We start from the raw sequence: 20452 nt of genomic DNA on the forward strand, positions 1-20452 counted from the left end.
CCCCATAAACCGTAAAAGATGTCCACCACTCCACCATCTTATCTACAAAGCCTTCCACCTCTAACCAAGCTAGCTCAAACCTAAAAGGACGCGGGCCCTAGTTCTCTTCATCAACTTCAAGCATTACATGGCAGTGATTGAAAAACGGTCTAGGCATGCCACTCTGATCAATCAAAGGAAACTTCTCTGCCCATTCCATCGAGATAAGGAATCTATCTAGCCTAGACTTGGTTGGCATGGCCTGCCCATTCGACCATGTAAATCTGACTCCTCCCATCGGGAGGTTCACTAGCTCATTTTTTGAGATCCAATCAGAGAAATTTTCTCATACTTGTGGACATTCTCGTGAGATTTGATTTACAAGGGTGATCTAGATTTACATGAGTGCATTACCAAATACTGTTCCAGGCCCAAAACCATCCCATAATCTTGTGACTGGTAGTGCCCTGTAGTTTCCCATTCACGACCCAAAGAGAAAGCTAGAATGGGGGTTGCATGGTCAATTACACCTTGGGTCCAAGAATTGGTTGACGCAGGATCAATGTTCGCAATATCGATACTATTGGCCGATATTATCGGTATCGCGGTCCGGCCAAGGTATCCCATATCGGTATCGGTTGGCGTAACGGTGCCCTCCGATACCGATACGGATACGGGGGCATAACGGTGATACGAGGGCGGAACGACCCGTAACGGTGTAAATTTTTTTTTTTTTGGCCAAAAAAATATGCATTAAATCCAGAATATTCTAAGCATTCCAAATATGCATTTATTTATAAATTGGAACATGTTTATGGTGGTGTAACGGTCTACTCTTTGGTGAGAAGTTGTATCGGACCGCCTGATGAATTTATGAACCAGATAACCTGAATTTGACTACAAAATTCATATATTTAATTTTCTAACCATCTACTATCAATGATACATGTGTAGGTATTTGCAATTATTTTTGAGGAATTTCTAGAACATACCTGTAGTTGTGATTGTGATTCCTGTTTGTGACCTGTCACTTTACTATGATTAACACATCATATTCTACCATTAAAACAACAAAATATTCAATAAAAAATGATTTTTCAAATTTTTTTTAAAAAGGGCCGAAAATAGCGCATAAATAGAAAAAAATTATAAAAAAATATAAAATGAAAACAAAAATCTGCACAATGCACATTAACATGTTCTACTATGATTAACACATCATATTCTACCATGAAAACAACAAAACATTCAATAAAAATTGATTTTTCAATTTTTTTTTTTAAAAGGGCCAAAAATAGTGCGTAAATAGAAAAAATTATAAAAAAATATAAAATGACATCGACAATCTGTAAAATGCACATTAACATGTTCTACTATGATTAACACATCATATTCTATAATTAAAATAACAAAACATTTTATAAAAATTGATTTTTTGAATTAAAAAAAAAGGGCCGAAAATAGTGCGTAAATAGAAAAAATTATAAAAAAATATAAAATGACATCAACAATCTATAAAATGCACATTCACATGTTCTACTATGATTAACACATCATATTCTACCATTAAAACTGCAAAACATTCAATAAAAATTGATTTTTCGAATTTTTAAAAAAGTGCCCAAAAATAGTATGTAAATAGAAAAAAATTATAAAAAAATATAAAATGACATCAAGAATCTGTAAAATGGACATTAATATCTTTTATTATGATTAATACATCATATTCTACCATTAAAACAGTAAAACATTCAATAAAAAATATAAATACCTATTTTTGAGGAATTTCTGGAAAATGGCCCATGGAGTTTCGAATCAAGAAAATCCTTAATATAAGTTGTTTTTATCTGAAATATCAAGCTAAGATTGGTCGAAAATAGCTATAGAATGATTTAGGAAAGGTTTGGAAGAAAGAAGTTTCAAAAAAAGTGAAAAAACGGACCTTAAAAAGCCAGAAAAAAAGTGACCGTTATGCCCTAACCGTTACTGGGCAGTAACGGCCGTTACGCTTTGTAACGGCCATTACGGGGCCGTTACGGCTACAAAATCGGTGGAGTACCCGTTACGGCCCCGTATCGTGTAACGGACATGGCCGTTACCGATACGTAACAGCCGATACGCTCGTATCGTAACCGATACAGGACACCCTGGGTCCGGCGACACGAAACCTTCGAAAGATACTAAGTAAAAAAAAAAAAAGAGACCAAATATCGTTCAGGACAGCGTCATTATCTAAAAAACAATCAGAAAAATTAAAAAAATATATAGAGAAACTTTCAACAGGTGGATTTCGATACCTGTACAAGAGATCGCCATGATCGGAAGCTTCCCTTTGGTGGGCCATTCGAATTAAAGCGTCGTTCGTAGGCTACTACAAACAAAATCTCTGATTTGGGAGAGAAATCCGTCGAAATCTGAGTATTTGGGCGAAATCCGGAGAAATCCTTGCTGAAATTTGCAGAAATCTTCGCCGAAATCCAAAGATATGTGAGATTTGGGAGAGATTTGAGGGTTCCAGCCTTCCGGAACCCTCTCTGCTTCCAAAAAAAGGGTGTCCAAGCCCTTTTTATGGAAATCTAGTTGGTTGGTGTACTGCACACCACCGCGAGTTGACTGGTGTGTTGATGTTGCGAAGTTCCATGGGTCCCATCATGAGGTATGTGTTATATCCAAATCGTTTGTCCATTTGGCGAGCTCGTTGTAAGGCTTGAGCCGAAAAATAAGATAGATCCAAAGAAGAATAAGTGGACCACACTGCAAACATCAGTGGGAGATTGAACGTTTTCCATTGAAACCCTTTCGGGGTCATAGGAGTTTTGGATCAATATGATATTTGTTTTTCCTCTTCATCCAGGTCTATGTGACCTAATGAACAGATTGGATGGAAAATAAAAATTATGGTGGGCCCTACGAATGTTTTAACGGTGAGAATCAGCCCCACTGCAATTTGTGGTATGGTCCACTTGAGCTTTGAATATGGCTCATTTTTGGGCTCATGATCTAAAATGATCTCTCCAAATGTATAAATGGTGTAGATAAAATAAATACATTATTGTGGGGCCATGTAGCTTTGAGCCGTTTGTACAACTCAAGTTGCAGGAGCGTCATTGCCCGTCTTCGCAGTGTGTGGGAAGCGATAACGTAGTGAATATTGTAATACATAAACTCTGTGGGCCCACTGTAATTCATGTATTTTATCCACTTTGTCCGTCCATTTTACCATATAATTTTATGTTTTTAGCCCAAAAAATGAAGCATATCCAAAGCTGAAGTGGACCACACCACAGAAAATAGTGTGAATTGAACATCTACCGTTAAAAAATCCTTGGGGGCCAAAAAAGTTTTGGATCAAGCCGATATTTGTTCTGTTCCTTCATCCATATCTTTGTGATCTTATGAACAGGTTAGATGAAAAATAAACATCACTGTAGGCCCTAGGGAGGTTTCAACAATGGAAATCATTATTCCCATTGTTTCCTGCGATATGGTCCACTTGAGCTTTGGATATGTTTCAAATTTGTGCTCAACCCCTAAAATGAGCCGGAAAAACGGATGGATAAACATGGATAAACCATGTACATTCACGGTGGGCCCAATAGAGTTTACTTGGTACTATAAGAGGTGCAGGGAGCGGATTAGGTGAGACCCGCCTCACCCAAGACCATACAACCGTACCATGGGGCCCAACTTGACGTGTGTATTCTGTGTCCACTCCGTCCATCCATTTTTTCAGATCATTTTACAACATGATCCCAATAATTAAGAAGATCCAATTATCAGGTGGACTATTCTCATGGAAACATTGTTAGTTGAACATGGTACCATTAAAAACTTCTTAGGTTGCACCTTAATTTTTCCTATATTTTATTAGGCATCCAATCTGCCGATAACTTCACATAAGTTTGAATGAAGAGAAAAAACAATTATCAGCTTGATCCAAAATTTTTGTGGCCCACTAATGGTCAATCACCATTGTTACCTTTGGTATGGTCTACCTAATTATTGGATTTGCTTCAATATTTGTCCTAAAATGATATGGAAAAACAGATGGATGGGGTGGATACTAAATATAGTTGTCTTAGTTCAATAGGACAATGCATAGCTTAGACCCTGTACAAAAGAAACCTATTATGTGCACTTCTTTTTTGAGATTTTATGATTTGAAAGTGTGTATTAAGATCTTTTTTAATAATCCCTGAAGTTTCATTGAAAAATTCAACCATTTTCCCAATGTTTCCCCATGTTTCCCAAAAAGTGCGATAAATTATGCGATACAAACGATATATCCCATACGATAACCGATACATATCTATATCCCGAGGGTGCGATACATTGCGCGATACTAATATTTCGAACACTGCGCAAGACCATGCAAATTAACTTTAAAATAAGATGAAGGAATCTAGAAATGAATCGTAAATTAGTAGAAGCATGATATAACTAATCTACCACAATTTGATGGCATTCAATAGGGACATAAAGCATGTAAATTCAAATAATCACAGCCCCGCATTAATAACAACCACAATTTATGAAGAAAACTAGGATCCAAGGGTCATGGAAGCCCTCCAATTAGCATAGGTTTGATTCTATTTCAATTAGGAAGATTCTTGAATTTTAGGGTTAGGGTTTCTAGGCAATAATCAACTAGGTTTGTATGGGATAGGATAATTTGGGACTTATGGTTTAGGAAGTCAAGGATTTGGGAACTAGGGTTAGGAAAGTGGGGGTTTTGATTTAGGGTATATGTTAAAGGAAAAGGGAAATTGAGAAATTAAGAGGGAAGAGGAAAAAATGTGTGAATGGGTTCCTATAGGATAGTACGGATGGCCGTATGAACAACGCCATACAGTTAAAGAGTCATCGGTGTTGGGTTCGATGAGTGGATTTTAAGAAGGTTTGGGTTTCGGGAGGTTTAAATAGAAGCAAAAGGAAAGATGGGTGATGGAGAAGAGAAGATGAAGATTTGAGAAGATAACTTAGCTTGAAAGAAGATCTCTCTCAAAAGATGTATGAATCGCTCCCACTATGGTTTTGTACCACTTCCCTTCATAGGAGAAATAAGCTTTTTCACAAAACAAAGAGTAAAAGCTCAAATCTTAAACAAAACTGAGGTTGAAGTTGGATGATGAAAAGTTAAAGAAAAAGATGATTGAGATGGTTTTGGATGGGAATGGAAGAAAAAAGAAGAAGTTTTTGAGAAAATACCTTTTTGTGGATAGAAAAGAAGAGAAGGAAGATGATAGATAGGAAGCCTAGCACTTCCATTGAATGGGGAAAGGAATCACACCACACCCAAGCTTCAAATCACATGAAGAAGAGAAAATACAAAGTTCTGTTTTTTTTCAAAATAAAAGGCATTAGGGCTCATAAAAAAACTTATCTCAAGTAAAACATAAAATAGTCCAAAAATAATAAAATAAATGACAAAAAATACTCAAAATAAATAAATCGAAATATCCTAAACTATTCGTGGCCAATGGGGTGGTCCACGATCAAGAGTGGTCCAAATGCCTGTCGTGCATGATCCAATGGTTCGATCGATGCATGTACTCATTCCAACGGTCCAAATTCCTCAAGAATGCTACCCACGTGCATCTTCCTAGTGTAGGGTCTTCGAAGATACATCAAATGCATGTGGGGTCTTCAGAACGGTCCACTCGGGCTCACATAGTGGTTATCCATCCAGAGGGAAACTGATGATGATCTCCTCCTTTGGTAGACCCTAAATGGTGCTCTGATGTCTTCGTCAACTCTCCCTGATAGAGAAAGATTCGCTTCTGGCGAAATAAAACTCTGATAACGTTTTGGGATGTCAAGTCGTAGGAGCTCTGTCTTTGTGATCCACGTGCAGTCTGACACCAGCTTGTCCTTCCACTTGACCAAGTACTTCTGATATTCGCCATGTCTAGTGGAAACTGCTTCTTCATATAAAATATCCTCTATTTTCTCTTTTCTCGTAGGTATGGACAGTACGGGTGGTAAAGGTTGAGAAGAGAGTTCAAGTAATGGCCATGGGTTAGAGACTAGGTCATGGTTTATGCGAGGGTCTGAAAATGGACCAGATGGTGAAGTAACAAAACCCTTATATTGTACTAGATCTTCCATAGTGAAGGTAGAATTGATTTCCATGGTAGTTGGAAGGTCTACTTAGTGTTCGAAGTATTGGTATCGCTACAAGTTTCGTTGGCAGAGGATATAGAGACTATATTGATATCGCTGATAATTGGAAATGTGGGAAAACATGGGAAAAACAGTGGAATTCTCAGCGAAACTTTAGGAGATGTTAAAATGTATATATTTACATATTCAGAAATAATAAAAAAGTTGTAAAAAGAATACATACATAACAAGTTTCCATTTAATGGGGCCTTAAAAGCATATGCTGCTGTAAGAAATCAGTCTAACCATCCCATCTAGCCTATTTAACTATCCAACCTTACATCCAAACATCCATTGATATTGCAAAATAGCAACAACACATGATATTTCTCCAAGAAATCATCAACAAATTGGAAAGGAAAGGAAAGATTGTGGTCTCAATATCGTGCATGTTGCGATATCGATAATATCGAGATATTATCAATATTATCAATGAAAAATCGAGCACTACATACAACCATGTGCCCATGGAAAAAAATTGAAATAAAATTTACTACTGAAATATTGTCGATACACTTATGATACAAGCATTACCTAGAATTTATATAGTCGAAAATATTGGCGATACATTAGCAATATTGATGCATTGGCAATACAAGTGACACTTAGAATTTACATAGTTAAAAATGTTGGTGATCATATTAGCAATATTGATACGTTGGCGATACTTAGCAATACATTGCTAATACCTATAATTTCTAGTACTACCGGCATTATTGGTATCGCTACCAGTGTTATCGGTATCGCGGAGCTGGAGATAAAGATAATATCGGAGATAATTTGAACACCGTCTACTAGATACACATTAGGACCAAATTTCTTCAGTATTTTGTATGGTCCTGCACTATGTGCTTGCAATTTCTTAACGGCTCCTTGTGGAAACTATTTGGGCCCCATAAGAACCATAACAGTCTCCTACTTGGAATTCCTGAAATCTGCGATGAGCATCAGCAAGTGCTTTGTACTTTTCATTACTCGAATTAATTTGCTTCCTAATCCTACTATGCAAATCATGTATGTGATGTGCAAACTCATATGCCAACTCTGAGGATCTATGGGACATTGACATGGGTATCACATCTATTGGGTTCCTAAGCTCATCTACTTGTCTTTCCATATCCATTTCCTCCCCATGACTCATTTGATCGTGAGGAAGGTTTAGTAAAGTCAACGCGTGAATGTCTCACACAGGTGTGAGCTCATCTGGTATATTCTCTGGGACAACATCACTAGACTCCCCCAATACTGGACTCACCTTAGGTGGTAACTATACACTACCCTTAGGTGTAACATCAAGTGACATCTCCATACTAACCTTAGGTATGACCTCAATTGCCACGTGGGTACACACCGTCAAATCAACTTTATTCTCCCTATCAGACTCTTTAGCATTTTTTTTTTATATAGGGAGAGACTCAAACTGGAATTTTCCCACATCCTCAAGATCACGTTTCTTGATTTTGTCCTTCTTTTTCGGGGTGCTTTTGGGCGGTAGAGGCTTCAAGATAATCATTTTTCCTTCATACATAAATGAACACATATTCGAGCAGCCGAATAGCATTGCGTCCTTGTCATACAACCAAAGTCTATCTAAGATGATGTGGCCTATATCCATAGGCAAAACATTACACCACAACGTGTCTGAATAGGAACCAAAATGGATGGGAATGGAACAATGCTGAGAAACCGGAATTAAAGATGCATCAACCTATGAGACTGGATATGGCTGAGGGTGAGGAACGACTAGTAAACCTAAGCGATCCTTGGTGTTAGTAGAGACCACATTGGTGCAATTGCCACAGTGCTACTATTAATGATCACCTTGTAGTTTTTGTAACCACACTTGACATAGGTGTGAAAAATTGAATTCCTGCGCCAATCATCACTTTTTACAATCTGGACCAAGGCGTGTCTAACAACTAAAAGTGGCATGGTCTTAGGCTCTTCAACTTCCTCATCGCTAGGGCTCGCCTTAGGTTCGTAGACCTCTTCTTCTTCAAATTCAACCCACTCATTGTCATCCATCTCGCCAATTACAAGTACCTTCCCTCACTCTTTGCCGGGGCATTGTTGAGCGAAGTGGCCATACCCGTGGCACCTGTAGCATTGTGTAGACTTCTCGGGCCGCTCAGTAGTACTAGCCAACCCTTTACCCTTAACATCCCTAGGGTTGGATTGAGAACCAATAAGGGGCTTGGATTGACTCTCAAAGTTAAATTTAGCTCCTTGGGGAGAAATCTTAACATTTGAATCCTGAGAGTCAAATTGTCTCCCAAATTGTGGCTTGAGGTAATGCTCGAGGTCTTGTGCCACTTGGTACATTTGTTCCAGGGTGAGAGTTCTTGCTGAATGTCAATTCGGAGGCCCAATTTAAAATGGGAGAGGGTAATAATTGGGTCCTCAATATCACATCGCATCATTGTTTCTCGAATTTAGCGATGTAATCAGACGTGGGCATATTATCCTGGCGAATGGACTGCCACTGTTCCAAGAGCTTATGACAGTAAGAGAGATGAAGATATTTTTCTTTCAAAATTTTTGTCTATATCCAGTAAGCAACTGGGGCATCTCCAGACCTCTCAATCTTATGCTCTGTGTTGGTCCCAAAAAGTAGCCCAGACCTCTCAATCTTATACTCTGTGTTGGTCCAAAAAAGTTGGGCCTGTCCTACCAACTTCATCTTGGCAAAACTTACACGACGGGCATTGGACATATCATACTAAAAATAGTGGTTCATGTCCGCCATCCAGTTTAGGAATTCCTTGGGATCCAGGAGACCATTAAAACTAGGGGCATCCACTTTCATGCTCTTCATGACATGTGCATCCGGGTCATGGAGCCCCTCAAAAAGTGGTTGCACATGCTCTCTACTACGGCCAACCCCTTGGCCACGACTGCGTCCTCGTCCTTCAACTTGATCCCCGACTTGTGATTGGACATCTTCCCCAGTGTTGGGGTTCGCTTGAAGAGGGAGGCTTCAAATTGGTTGGCACGCGCGTTGGTTGCGGTCAGTTGAGTAGCGATGGTCCTATTGTGAGCCTCAATGGCCGTTAGACGATTGTTGATGGTACTGAGGGCCTCGACAATCTGCTCTAGATTCAAGGTGTGACGTAGGCCAAAACCACGTCCAAAACAAGTGGGCATGCACAAGGTAAACTCTCAAGGGGAAACCTAGATCCTAGGGTGATGTTATGACAAAGACAATGACTAACCTAGACATCAAATTGGACACAATGAAGACACCATTCTGAAAAATTACCAAGCTATCAATCTGAAAATGCTACTATGAAATTTCAGCAATAGGACAATTGGAGATTACCAATCTGAAAACACTAACTGAAAATTCAGCAATAGTATAATCTAAAACACTAACTGAAAATTCAGCAATATGATCCCGAACTCTATATGCAATGGATGGGCTAACAACCCTAGATGTTAAGTTCTAACCTAGATGCGACTCTAACCTAGGTGTGACACAAATAACCTATGCTAAACCTATGGCTCTGATACCACTGGTCAGTCAGGTTTCTTCTGTCCTAGTTGAGCCCTTGAGATTGGAAACTGATTGGTTTGGTTGGTTGGAGAAATTCAAGTTTGTTTTCGTTCTGCTTAGAACTTTGTTATGTTAGTTGAATTGGGTTAGGAAACTTTTGTTAAGCTAGCTTCTAGATTGTTCTAAAGTTGGACTCTTTCAAGTGCTTTATATCCAAGTCAAGTTAGGTTATTTATGAAAAATCTAGAGATTTAGCTTCAGGGTGCATTTGGTTGCCATTTCATGCAATTTTATGATTAATCAGTCTAATTTCATGATGAAATTTCATGGTGCAAAATATAGTGAAATTTCATGATATTTGGTGCAACCAAAAGTTCCCTTGATAAGTTTATTAGTTGCTTTGTGAAAGTTGAGATGGGCATTACTTAAGAAGTCAAAATAAAAAGGGAAGAAAGAAACGAGTCAAGAAGTTTGAATAAGAAATGAAAACCCAAAACTTGCATTGTGAGTTTTATGAAGTTATTGCTTAGTTGCAAAATCCTTCCAATTAGGTGCCACTCTCACCTCGAATCGTGCTTCGAACTTGTGTTCCCACTGCTGCTTCCTACCTATTGATTGTTGAAAACATTTTGAAATAGACTCTTCCCCTCTCCCACACCCGAATCTGTTGCTGCTTTGCTTCACACTTCATGCAACTATAAGTTACTGTTGGATTTTTGTCTTTTTCTGTAGCTTTATGCTTATTGACGAAATTTCAGACTTCATATGCCTTTCCTTCTCCTGTTGCTTTATGGAATTGTTTTTGGGTATTGTGGAATCAATTGAATACTTCATAGGCCATTTAGGGTTTTCTTTCCCGCTGTACATTAGTTCTAGGATCTGGCTCTTGTAATTTGTCCTTTTGCTTGCATTCTAGATAGGATTATTTCATCATATAAGGATATGTACATCGGTTAGCTACAAAGTAATCTTCCGAATTTACTTCTTGAGATATAGGTTCAACAATGATCGATTCACTTGCAAGTATAATTGATGCAGGACGGTCTAAACTAGAATGCATGTGTGAGCACAAAAATTATCCAGCAAAATAAATTAAGCAAATCAATTGAAATATTTAACATTCCGCATCATAGTAAAGATAATAGCAAAGCAAACATGCAACGGTCGAAGTCTATCATCACAATCCTGCAGTACCGTATTTAAATCATGCATGGATTGGATCCGACAAGGGATGGGACCTCCCGATCTTGCTTGGTTTCAATCCAACAATCAATGTGGCTTCTCTAGTCCAGGAAATTAAAGGATTTCTGGAATAGGGACTGCTGGAAAATTTGAGAGAGGGTTGGGATCAATTCTCAGATTTTTAGGGTAAGGGGACTTCAAAGAATCTAATTGTAAACAGTAGCAATCAAAGAATAGTAGGCTTAGAAAGAGAAGAAGAAGGTTGGAGGGTTAGAAATAGAATTTAGAAGAAGAGGAGATTAGGGGAAGAGAAGAAATTACCACAGAGAGAAAGGAGGAGTCACCAAGCTTTCATTAAAAAAAACAACACCCGGTTTAGGGTAGAAAACACCCTATTTATAAATTTTGGATAAAAAAATAACTAAACTACCCCTATAACAAAACAAAGCTCATCCTACACGTGTGTTCTCCTAATGTGGGGTCCTCAATTAATCCAGGGACATGTTTAAGGTCTTCAAAATCCTCCTTGGTTGTGCCACGAACCATCATTGAGCCATAAAGATGTATCCGTCGGCCGCCTTCATCTTTGATAAACTTCGAAGGGTTTGATGTCCTCATCGATAATTATGTTAAATATTTTCTGGAATTGTTGTAGATTATTATCCTCACCTGAGAATACAAGCTGATACTCTTGTTTCTTGGAGGATGTGAGTGTCATGGATCAAGGATTGGCTTGTTTTTCTTTCCTTTTTGCAATGTGTTGCACTTGATGAACAAAAATAAAAATAAAAATTAGAGGCAGGCAAGGGAGCCACATGACAAGATTTATATGATAAAGTAGCCAAGTGTATGTTTTTAGTTTGTATAAGTTGGGCCATGGTTCAGAGGTCCAAATAATTAGTCTCTTGTTACCCAAATACAAGCAGTGTTCATAGTATTGGTATCGTTACAAGTGTCGCTGGCCAGGGATACGGAAACAATATCGATATTGTCGATAATATCGCCGATAACCGGAAATGTAAGGATGCATGGGGAAAAGGGTGGAATATTTTAGTGAAACTTCAAGAGATGCTAAAATACACATATTTGCATATTTAGAAATTAAAAAATTGCAAAAAGAATGCATACATAATAAGTTTCCATTTAATGAGGGCCAAAAAGCATGTGTTATTTGTAAGAAATCAGTCTAACCATCCCATCTATCCATCCAATCTTCCATCCAAACATCCATTGATATTTCAAAATATTGACAACACGATATTTCGCCAAGAAATTATCAACAACTAAAAAGGAAACAAAAGATTTGTGGTCTCAATATCGCGTATGTTGTGATAACGATGATATATTGTTATCAATATTGTCGTTAACAAATTGAACGTTGCATATAACCATGCGCCCATACAAAATTTTGAAATAGAATTTTTTTTAATAAATAAATTTTGGCAATGTCATCGAAATATTGTTGATATGCTTGCGATACAAGCGACACATGAAATTTACACAGTTGAAAATATTGGCGATGCATTGGTGATATCAATACATTGGCAATACAAGCAACATCAGGAATTTAAACGGTTGAAGATATTGGCAATACATTGGCAATACTCAGCGATACATCACCAATACCTGGAATTTTTTATACTACTAATGTCATCGGTATCGCCGATCTGGAGATATGGATAATATCGGGGATATTTCGATAATATCAGGAATACTTCGAACAATGGATACAAGTAATGATCATTGTGACAAATATTGCAGTAAATTTGAAAATCTCATGATACTATTGCAGAACTATGATCAAACAATATCATCACGATGATATCGAGAGGTTTTCAAAATCTCAAAAGTTTTTACTTGTTCTCAGTTTTATTGCCAAGTTATTACCGCAATTTTAATGGGAATTTTATTTAGAAGTTAAACTAATTCAAATTATACTTTTATATTCAATTGTTTGATTTTTTTTTTGAAAGCCAAATTCTTTAAAAATTTTCGTTATTTATAATAAATTTTTTTAAGCATTTTATATTTGTCTAGATTTCCCCATAATATCATGAGAAAATTATCAAAATCTGAAAAGCTCCCAAGAAATTCCTGAGACAAGAAATTGCTGAGAACGAGATTTGTAACTATCATACTGACCGACACAGATGAGAACAGAGATACAATTGTCTTCTCTCAAAGTTTAGGACATGGATATAGTTTCCCGTTTGTAAGATGATATTGGTATTTAGTTTTATGCTTTTTTATTTGAAATTTATTGCCTGTTCTATAAGCTTGTAGTTTTACTAAAACAAGTTATCGTTATATATATATATATATATATATATATATTTCTAACATGCTAGGTTTAGCGGAACTTATTGTTTATAGTTTTGACAGTAAACAAACAGTATGACAAGAATGTAAGAAGATTGTTCAGATTTCAAAAACATTGAAACCTAATACAACAGCGATTCGATGAACCATATCGTACAACTACAGGTATACTAGACTTACTAGTATGCATCATGTTGCGTCTGGCTTGGTTTGTTCAGCATATACAAGTACCAGGTCAAGGGTATTTTGATGGTCACTCCATGATGGTGCCCAACAGGTCAATCATTTGGGGTGCCGAACCATGGCCCCACTTGTTTAAAATGAAATTCCAAATAAACTATGGTTATCCTTGACTCAAGCATCATACATTTCCCCCACAGAAAAATCCATCATCTTAGGATGACTTCCTATGCCATTAATTCTCACATTCACTGGATGTGATAACTTCATAAAAGGTCATTTACGTTCATTTTTAGTTGAAACAAGGCCCATATCAGTGTTGTAATGGGCATACAAAAAATTCAAGTTTTACTGGCACTTTGGTCTCCATCTCAGTGATCATCCATGTACCATTAGTAAAGCTCAGCGAATATTATATGAATTCTGGGGTGGAGTTTTGAACTTTGCATTTGGTTTTCAGTTTCTACGAGTGAGACAGTGATCCAGACCGTTTATTGATGGGCCTCACCATGGATGGCCAATGCACTAAAGATTCCCCAGATTGGGATATCATTGCATGGAGTACTCGCTCTATCTTTTGGGTTGAATATGAACAGATGTTGTATATTCTTCCCTGACCATCTTTTTGCCGGCCCCTTTGGAATGGTTAGGATTTTTCCATCTTGGAGATTTTTGGCATCCACAGTGGGTTCCATCTGTTTGGATATATAAACAATGGGTCCCACTTGTACAAAATGAAAACCCAGATGGCACTATACCAAGCATCGTCCTCAGCATTGTGTGACTAATACCGCAAGAGCTTATTAGTCATACAGTGTATGTTACTAGGTTGGGGGAAATTTTTGTTCCTTATTTTTTCTTTGGGTAGTACTGTTGTATCAGCTTGATTGTTTACAATGGTAGTTCAGTCAAAATCCTGTAAGGGAACCTCAAGACCTGTTAACCTTTCTTTCTATTTCTTGGAAGAGAAACTTATGAAGATCACTTAAAAATAAAACAGAAAATACAAGAACTTCTTAGGAAAGAAAGAAACACACACACACACACAACAATCATCATTCACAAACATGCTTCTAGACGTGCGCGCACACAAAATCATCTTCCCAACTACACACAATCAATATTCCTAAACATGGTTTTAGAATAGCAAATTGAAATTTCAAAATCCACTGAATTCTTAGTTTCAAAAACAATAATAATAATAAAAAATCCGCTGAATTTTGTAGTTTCATAATTCCTGCCACTTCCAACAATCAAGGTTAAACGGCTGGACTGTGGTGCTATCTGGTGGAACTCATCCCTTGTATGTAGCTTACATGATCCAAATCATGGGGCCATACCCAAAAATCAAACCACACAGACATACTTGGTCTGATATCTGCCATTGATTTGGACTGTTGGTCATTTTTACGTGAACCATCAATATACTCTGATTGTAACGGTTAGGATCATTGGATTAGTTGAATTTTAGGCTGTACTCCACAACAGAGCCTATGAATCATATATTCCAGATTGGCATCCATGCGTACCATGTAAATGGTAGATGATTTTGCGAGACTACTGCTTTGCAGCAGCATCAAATGTTTTGTAGAATTCACTGTCAGGAAATAACTGTCGAAGATTTACAGCGTTCGTAGTCAGTGCCTCATTTTCAAGCTGCTGGTGGCCTAAAAACAAACTAATTGAAATGGTTGGTTTACACAGGAGGTGTTTGACAAGGACCGGTTCAAGTCAGATGACAAGATGGGCCATGCACATCTCAACCTTCAAGCAATTGAGACAGCAGCCAGGCTGAGGCGGGTCCTACAGGTTTCGGCAGGGGAGACGCAATTAAGGAAGATGGTCCCTTCTGACGACAATTGCCTGGTGGGGGAAAGCTTTGTGAGTTGTGTTAATGGTGAGATTGTGCAGGATGTCTGGTTGAAGCTTTGTGGCGTCGAGTCTGGCGAGCTGGAGTTGAAGATTAGGTGGGTGGGTCATCCTCGGGCTGGTTTGAGTTGAATGCGGATTCAGTGAGGCCGTGACTGTGGTGCCCACCTTGATGTATGTGTTGTATATGCACACCGTCCACCTGTTTTTCCAGCTCATTTTAGGGCATGGGCCCAAAAATGAAGCAGATCCAAATCACAGGTGGACCACACCACAGGAAACAGTGGTGACTGAATGCCCACCACTAAAAAAGTTTTGGATCAAGCTGATATTTATGTTTTCCCTTCATCCGGGTCTTTGTGACCTTATCAACAGGTTGTATGGCAAATAAACATTACGGTGGGCCCTAAGAAGTTTTTAATGGCAGGCATTCAATCACCACTGCTTCATTTTTGGGCCCATGCCCCAAAATGATGTTGCGAAACAGATGAATGGCATGGATATACAACACATACATCAAGGTGGGCCCCAATTCACAGCCTCACCGAAGTTTGTGTTTCCCCAGCATCACGTCTGGCCAGCTGGAGTTGAAAATTAGCCGGTGACCGTCCTCTTGCTGCTGCCTTGTAAAATGAATGTTGGGCCATCCATGGGCTTCCATGGGCTTTTGGTATGTAAAAAGAGAAGCTGTTTGATTATCCTGAGGTCATCTTCTCATCGTAGATGTTTAATCCATGGCCCTTGATCGTCTTGCTTAGCTCAGCATTCTGTAGAGTGGCCCACTTTTCAGCGATCCAGATCGTTCATCTGGCGGCCCACATTTAATCGGAAGATTCTGCATTGTATATGGGCCAACCCATATTTGTGTGAATTGTGAACCATCCATTTGCTAGCCAACAATAGGATGGCTGGGACTGTCCAACAGGGGATCTTAGCCAAAAGTAGGGCTTACCAGATTAACGATTCAGATTCTTGAAGATGCGTCCCACTCGTAGCTAGCAATGTTCTTTTTTGAACTAAACACTTTTTAGAAAGAAAAAAATGTAGTTATTTTTATGGGTTTTGCTAACGTCACTTTTTAAATGACACTGGCTAACCTGTTGTTGATCCAAATCGTTCATTCATTCATACAGCTAAGAACAAGAGATGGTGCAAAAATCATGCCAATTGGGTGATCCTAAGCTTCAGATCAATAGCATGAAAATGGGTGGTCTAGATTTTGATTGGAGAAAATAAATAGGTCCAATCATCATCTTGAAGCATCTAATGGATAGTTTCTTATGATTCTGAAGTAACACCTTGATTTGATGCTTCTAACCATTCCATATACGGCTTGTGAACAATGGACGGTTGTAACAAATTGGCCCATTGAAAGGGGAAAGATCTTCGCATGGGCGTGATTCTTGCAACATAGCTTGCTTCTAGTGTATGAATGAATGAATGGGTCAGATAGACAATGGTTCACCCCTTGTGCCACTTGAAAGGTCCGGGGAGGTGGCCCATGAAGGTATAAGAATAGGCGAGTGGATTAGGTGTTACCATGGAAATACCCTTGCCATGTGGAGCTTACCTTGATGATTTTTTATTTTTATTTTATTATTATTATTTTTTAAAATTAAATATCCACGCCGTCCATCTATTTTCATCTTATTTTAGAATGTGATTCCAAAACTCAAGCATATCCAAATCTCGGGTGGACCACACCACGTAAATGATCATTAAAAGTTTTTTTTTTTTTTTTTTTTTTCTTGTTTGCGTGCCACAAAAGTTTTGGATCAAGCTGATCTTTATAATTTCCCTTCATCGAGGTCTGGTTGACCTTATCAACTGGTTGGATGGAAAAGAAACGTTATGGTGGGCATTAATGTGGTCCAAAGAAGTTTTTAATGGTGGGCCTTCAATAAACCACTTTTTTCCGGTGGTGTAGTCCACTTGGGATTTGGATCTGCTTAATTTTGGGGACCAAATCCTAAAATGGGATGGAAAAACAGATGAATTGTCACATCTTGAATTTTGGGTACTGGACGTACATTATGGACCTGAGACGACTTGTACACTTAAGTGTATAAAATTTATTTAATACATTTACATAGAAGCGTAATTATGATTTTCCTGTCATGAAGTCTAAATTACATTCAATCATGCTTATTATCCATGCATTCAAAACTAACATTTATTTCAGTCATTTATTAATAATTCAACTAAGGATTTACCCATTCATGGTATTATTCAAATAAATAACAAGTAATTAATATAACAATTAATAAAATCATGTCCAATGCATTTTAATTAATCAAATAAAATGCTAAAAATATCAAATTGAAAACTGAAAACAATGATTATGGTTTGTTTAAAGCAGCTGATTCTCCCTCGAACAGATAAGGCTATGTGTCTCGCAAGTCCTCTAACTTGACCACATCATTCTATTCTTGAGCCAAGGGTTTAACCTCGGTCACATTTGTATGATTTTTATTTTATTTTATTTTATTTTATTTTTTAATATTATCAATACATGGTAACTGATGGGGTTTTTTTCCCGTGTTCGACCGGTTGTGAGCCTTACATGACTGATCGAGGGCTAGTGTACAACCAGTTGTGGAGTCAAGCCCTGACTCAACTCAAAGTCCAGCGACTTTAGGCTATTTTTCTCCGGGGTGCTTGACCGGTCAAGGGTGGTGTTCGACCGGTCGTGGGTGGCACTTGACCGGTCATGGTCTCGTCTCGATCGGTCGTGGTTACGCAGATTTGTTTCGCGATTTTGTACGGATTGCGGATTTTGAGTCCTTTCGCAACTGGGATGCAGAAAGAATTTTTCTAAAACTATAAATAGGAGTTCCTAGGATTTTTCTATATAGAAAAAAGACACGGGGTTATCAAAGGTGTGAGAGAAAGAGAAAAAGAGAGAGATGAAGCTTATAGAAGGGAGGTTATGCTCGTGGAGATTATCTACTATGCAATTTATATCTCAACGCTCCTACGTCCTCGTAATCGGTTAGATTTCTCCGTTTTTCTTTTATTCTCTCATTAATTATCCACTCCTGAGTGAGTGAAGACGATTGTAACGTTCTACTTCATAGTGGATTGTTGATCTGGACGAGGTCCCATGATTTTTACTTCTTTGAGGGTTTTCCACGTAAAAATCTCGTGTGGTGTGTGATTTATGCTTTGATTTATTTCATTGCTTTATTATCCATAATTCTGGTTTGTTATGGGAGGCTAGATCCTAAGGTTTTGTGCAAGGCCCCCAACAAAGTGATATCAGAGATAAGTTCATTGAACGGGTAAGATCGATTTTGAATTATAGAAGGTGGCTCATCAAGGATGATAAGCCTCAATGGTTCTAATTGGACCATATGGAAGGCTAAGATGGAGGACTTGCTTTATTGCAATGACCTACATTCTCTAATTTTAGGCATATCAGCAAAATCCAAGGATATGTCTAATGATGATTGGAAGAAGATGGACCGGAAGGCGATGGGGTTTATTAGACAATAGTTGGACGATTTCGTATTCTACCATGTGTCTACGAAGATCTCAACCGCTAGCCTATGGCTCAAATTGGAAGGGCTGTATGAGAGGAAGACAGCCAGTATTAAAATTTTTCTGATAAGGCGACTTGTGAATCTCAAATTCACGGATGGTGGTTCTGTGGCTGAGCACATGAATGAGGTCAGCAATATAGTGAACCAACTCTCCTTTATGAAGATGGTCCTGGATGATGAATTGTAGGCTTTGCTATTGCTTAGTTCGTTGCCTAACAGTTGGGAGACATTGGTGGTGTCTCTAAGTAACTCTGCGCCAGACGGAAAGATATCCATAAAATAGGTAACCAGTTGTCTCTTCAATAAGGAGACAAGGAGGAAGTCTCAGGGGTCTACTCAGCAAGAGGCCCTTGTGACACAGGAACGAGGGAGAGGAAAGAACAAAAAGGGCGGGAAAGCCCGAGATAAATCAAGAGGCAAGTCAAGTACCAGGGAAGATGTTGAATGCTGGAATTGTGGCAAGAAGGGCTACTATAAGCATGAATGTCGTAAGGCTAAGAACGACAAGAAAGGAAAAATGAAATGAAAAGGAAGATGAATCAGATTCCACTGCGGTCGCTTCAGATGGCGACGTTGTAGTTATTCTTTCAGTAGATCATGATGTTTGTCTCACGGCTACGAGTCAGATACCGACTGAGTGATAGACTGAGAGCCTCTTTTCATGCGACTCCACCCAGGGACTTCTTCACAAGCTACAAGTCAGGTGATAATGGGACCGTGAAGATGAAAAATTCTGGCGTATCGAAAATCGTGGGAGTCGGTGATATTTGTGTGAAAACCGATGTGGGTTGCACATTGGTTCTTACTTATGTGAGGCATATCCCAGACCTTCGCCTCAACTTGATGTCGACGGGAAGGTTAGATGATGATGGCTATGAAAGTCGGTTTGCCGGTGGGCGATGGAATCTCATTAAGGGTTCATTGATCGTGGCCAGAGGAAAGAAGTATTGCACCCTTTACAAGGCAAGTGTTAGTATGTGCAAGGGTTGGTTGAACGCAGCAGAAGATTCAACTATTAACATATGGTACAGGCGTCTAGGCCACATGAGTGAAAAAGGGCTTCAGTTACTAGCGAGGAAGCGGCTCCTTCCAGACATGACATGTACCCCTCTCAAAAACTGTTTTGATTGTTTATCAAGGAAACAACATAGAGTTTCATTTATTATATCTGTTTATTATATTAATAAAGTGCATGCATTAGATTTGGTTTATTTTGATGTTTGTGGTCATATGAGGACGAAAACCTTGGGTGGGACATTGTATTTTGTTACTTTTATAAATGATGCATCTAGAAGGGTTTGGGTTTATGCTTTGAAATCAGAGGACGAGGTCTTTGGTGTGTTTAAATTATTTCATGCTATGGTTGAGAGAGACAAGTAGATCATTGAAGTGCATTCACACTGACAATGGTGGTGAATACATTGTCGACTTTCATGAGTACTGCAAGTCCTTGGGTACACAGCATGAACAGACAGTTCCCAAGACCCCCCAGTATAATGGTGTAGCTGAGCGAATGAATCGCACCATTGTTAAAAGAATCAAATCCATGTTATCTCATGTGAAGTTGCCCAAGACGTTCTGGGGAGAAACAATGCACACAGTAGTGTATTTGATAAATAGGTCTCCATCAGCCCCGTTGAATGGAGAAGTACCCGAGAAGGTATGGACTAGACATGATCCATCGTACAGTCATCTTAGGGTGTTTGGATGCAGGACATTCGTTCAC

The 20452-nt window shown here is 38.5% G+C and overlaps 1 protein-coding gene across 1 annotated transcript in view; it reads left to right on the top strand.

The window, feature by feature from the left end:
- LOC131258149 (protein C2-DOMAIN ABA-RELATED 11) overlaps positions 1-16240 on the top strand; it is a 45838-nt gene extending 29598 nt beyond the window's left edge. Inside the window, exon 4 of the mRNA XM_058259262.1 lies at positions 15020-16240. Coding sequence (XP_058115245.1) covers positions 15020-15316 — 297 coding nt within the window. The 3' untranslated portion in view covers positions 15317-16240. The remainder of the gene's footprint in view (positions 1-15019) is intronic.
- Positions 16241-20452: the final 4212 nt, after the last annotated feature.

The sequence above is a fragment of the Magnolia sinica genome, chromosome 10 (genome assembly GCF_029962835.1).
Source record: "Magnolia sinica isolate HGM2019 chromosome 10, MsV1, whole genome shotgun sequence".
Lineage (NCBI taxonomy): Eukaryota > Viridiplantae > Streptophyta > Magnoliopsida > Magnoliales > Magnoliaceae > Magnolia > Magnolia sinica.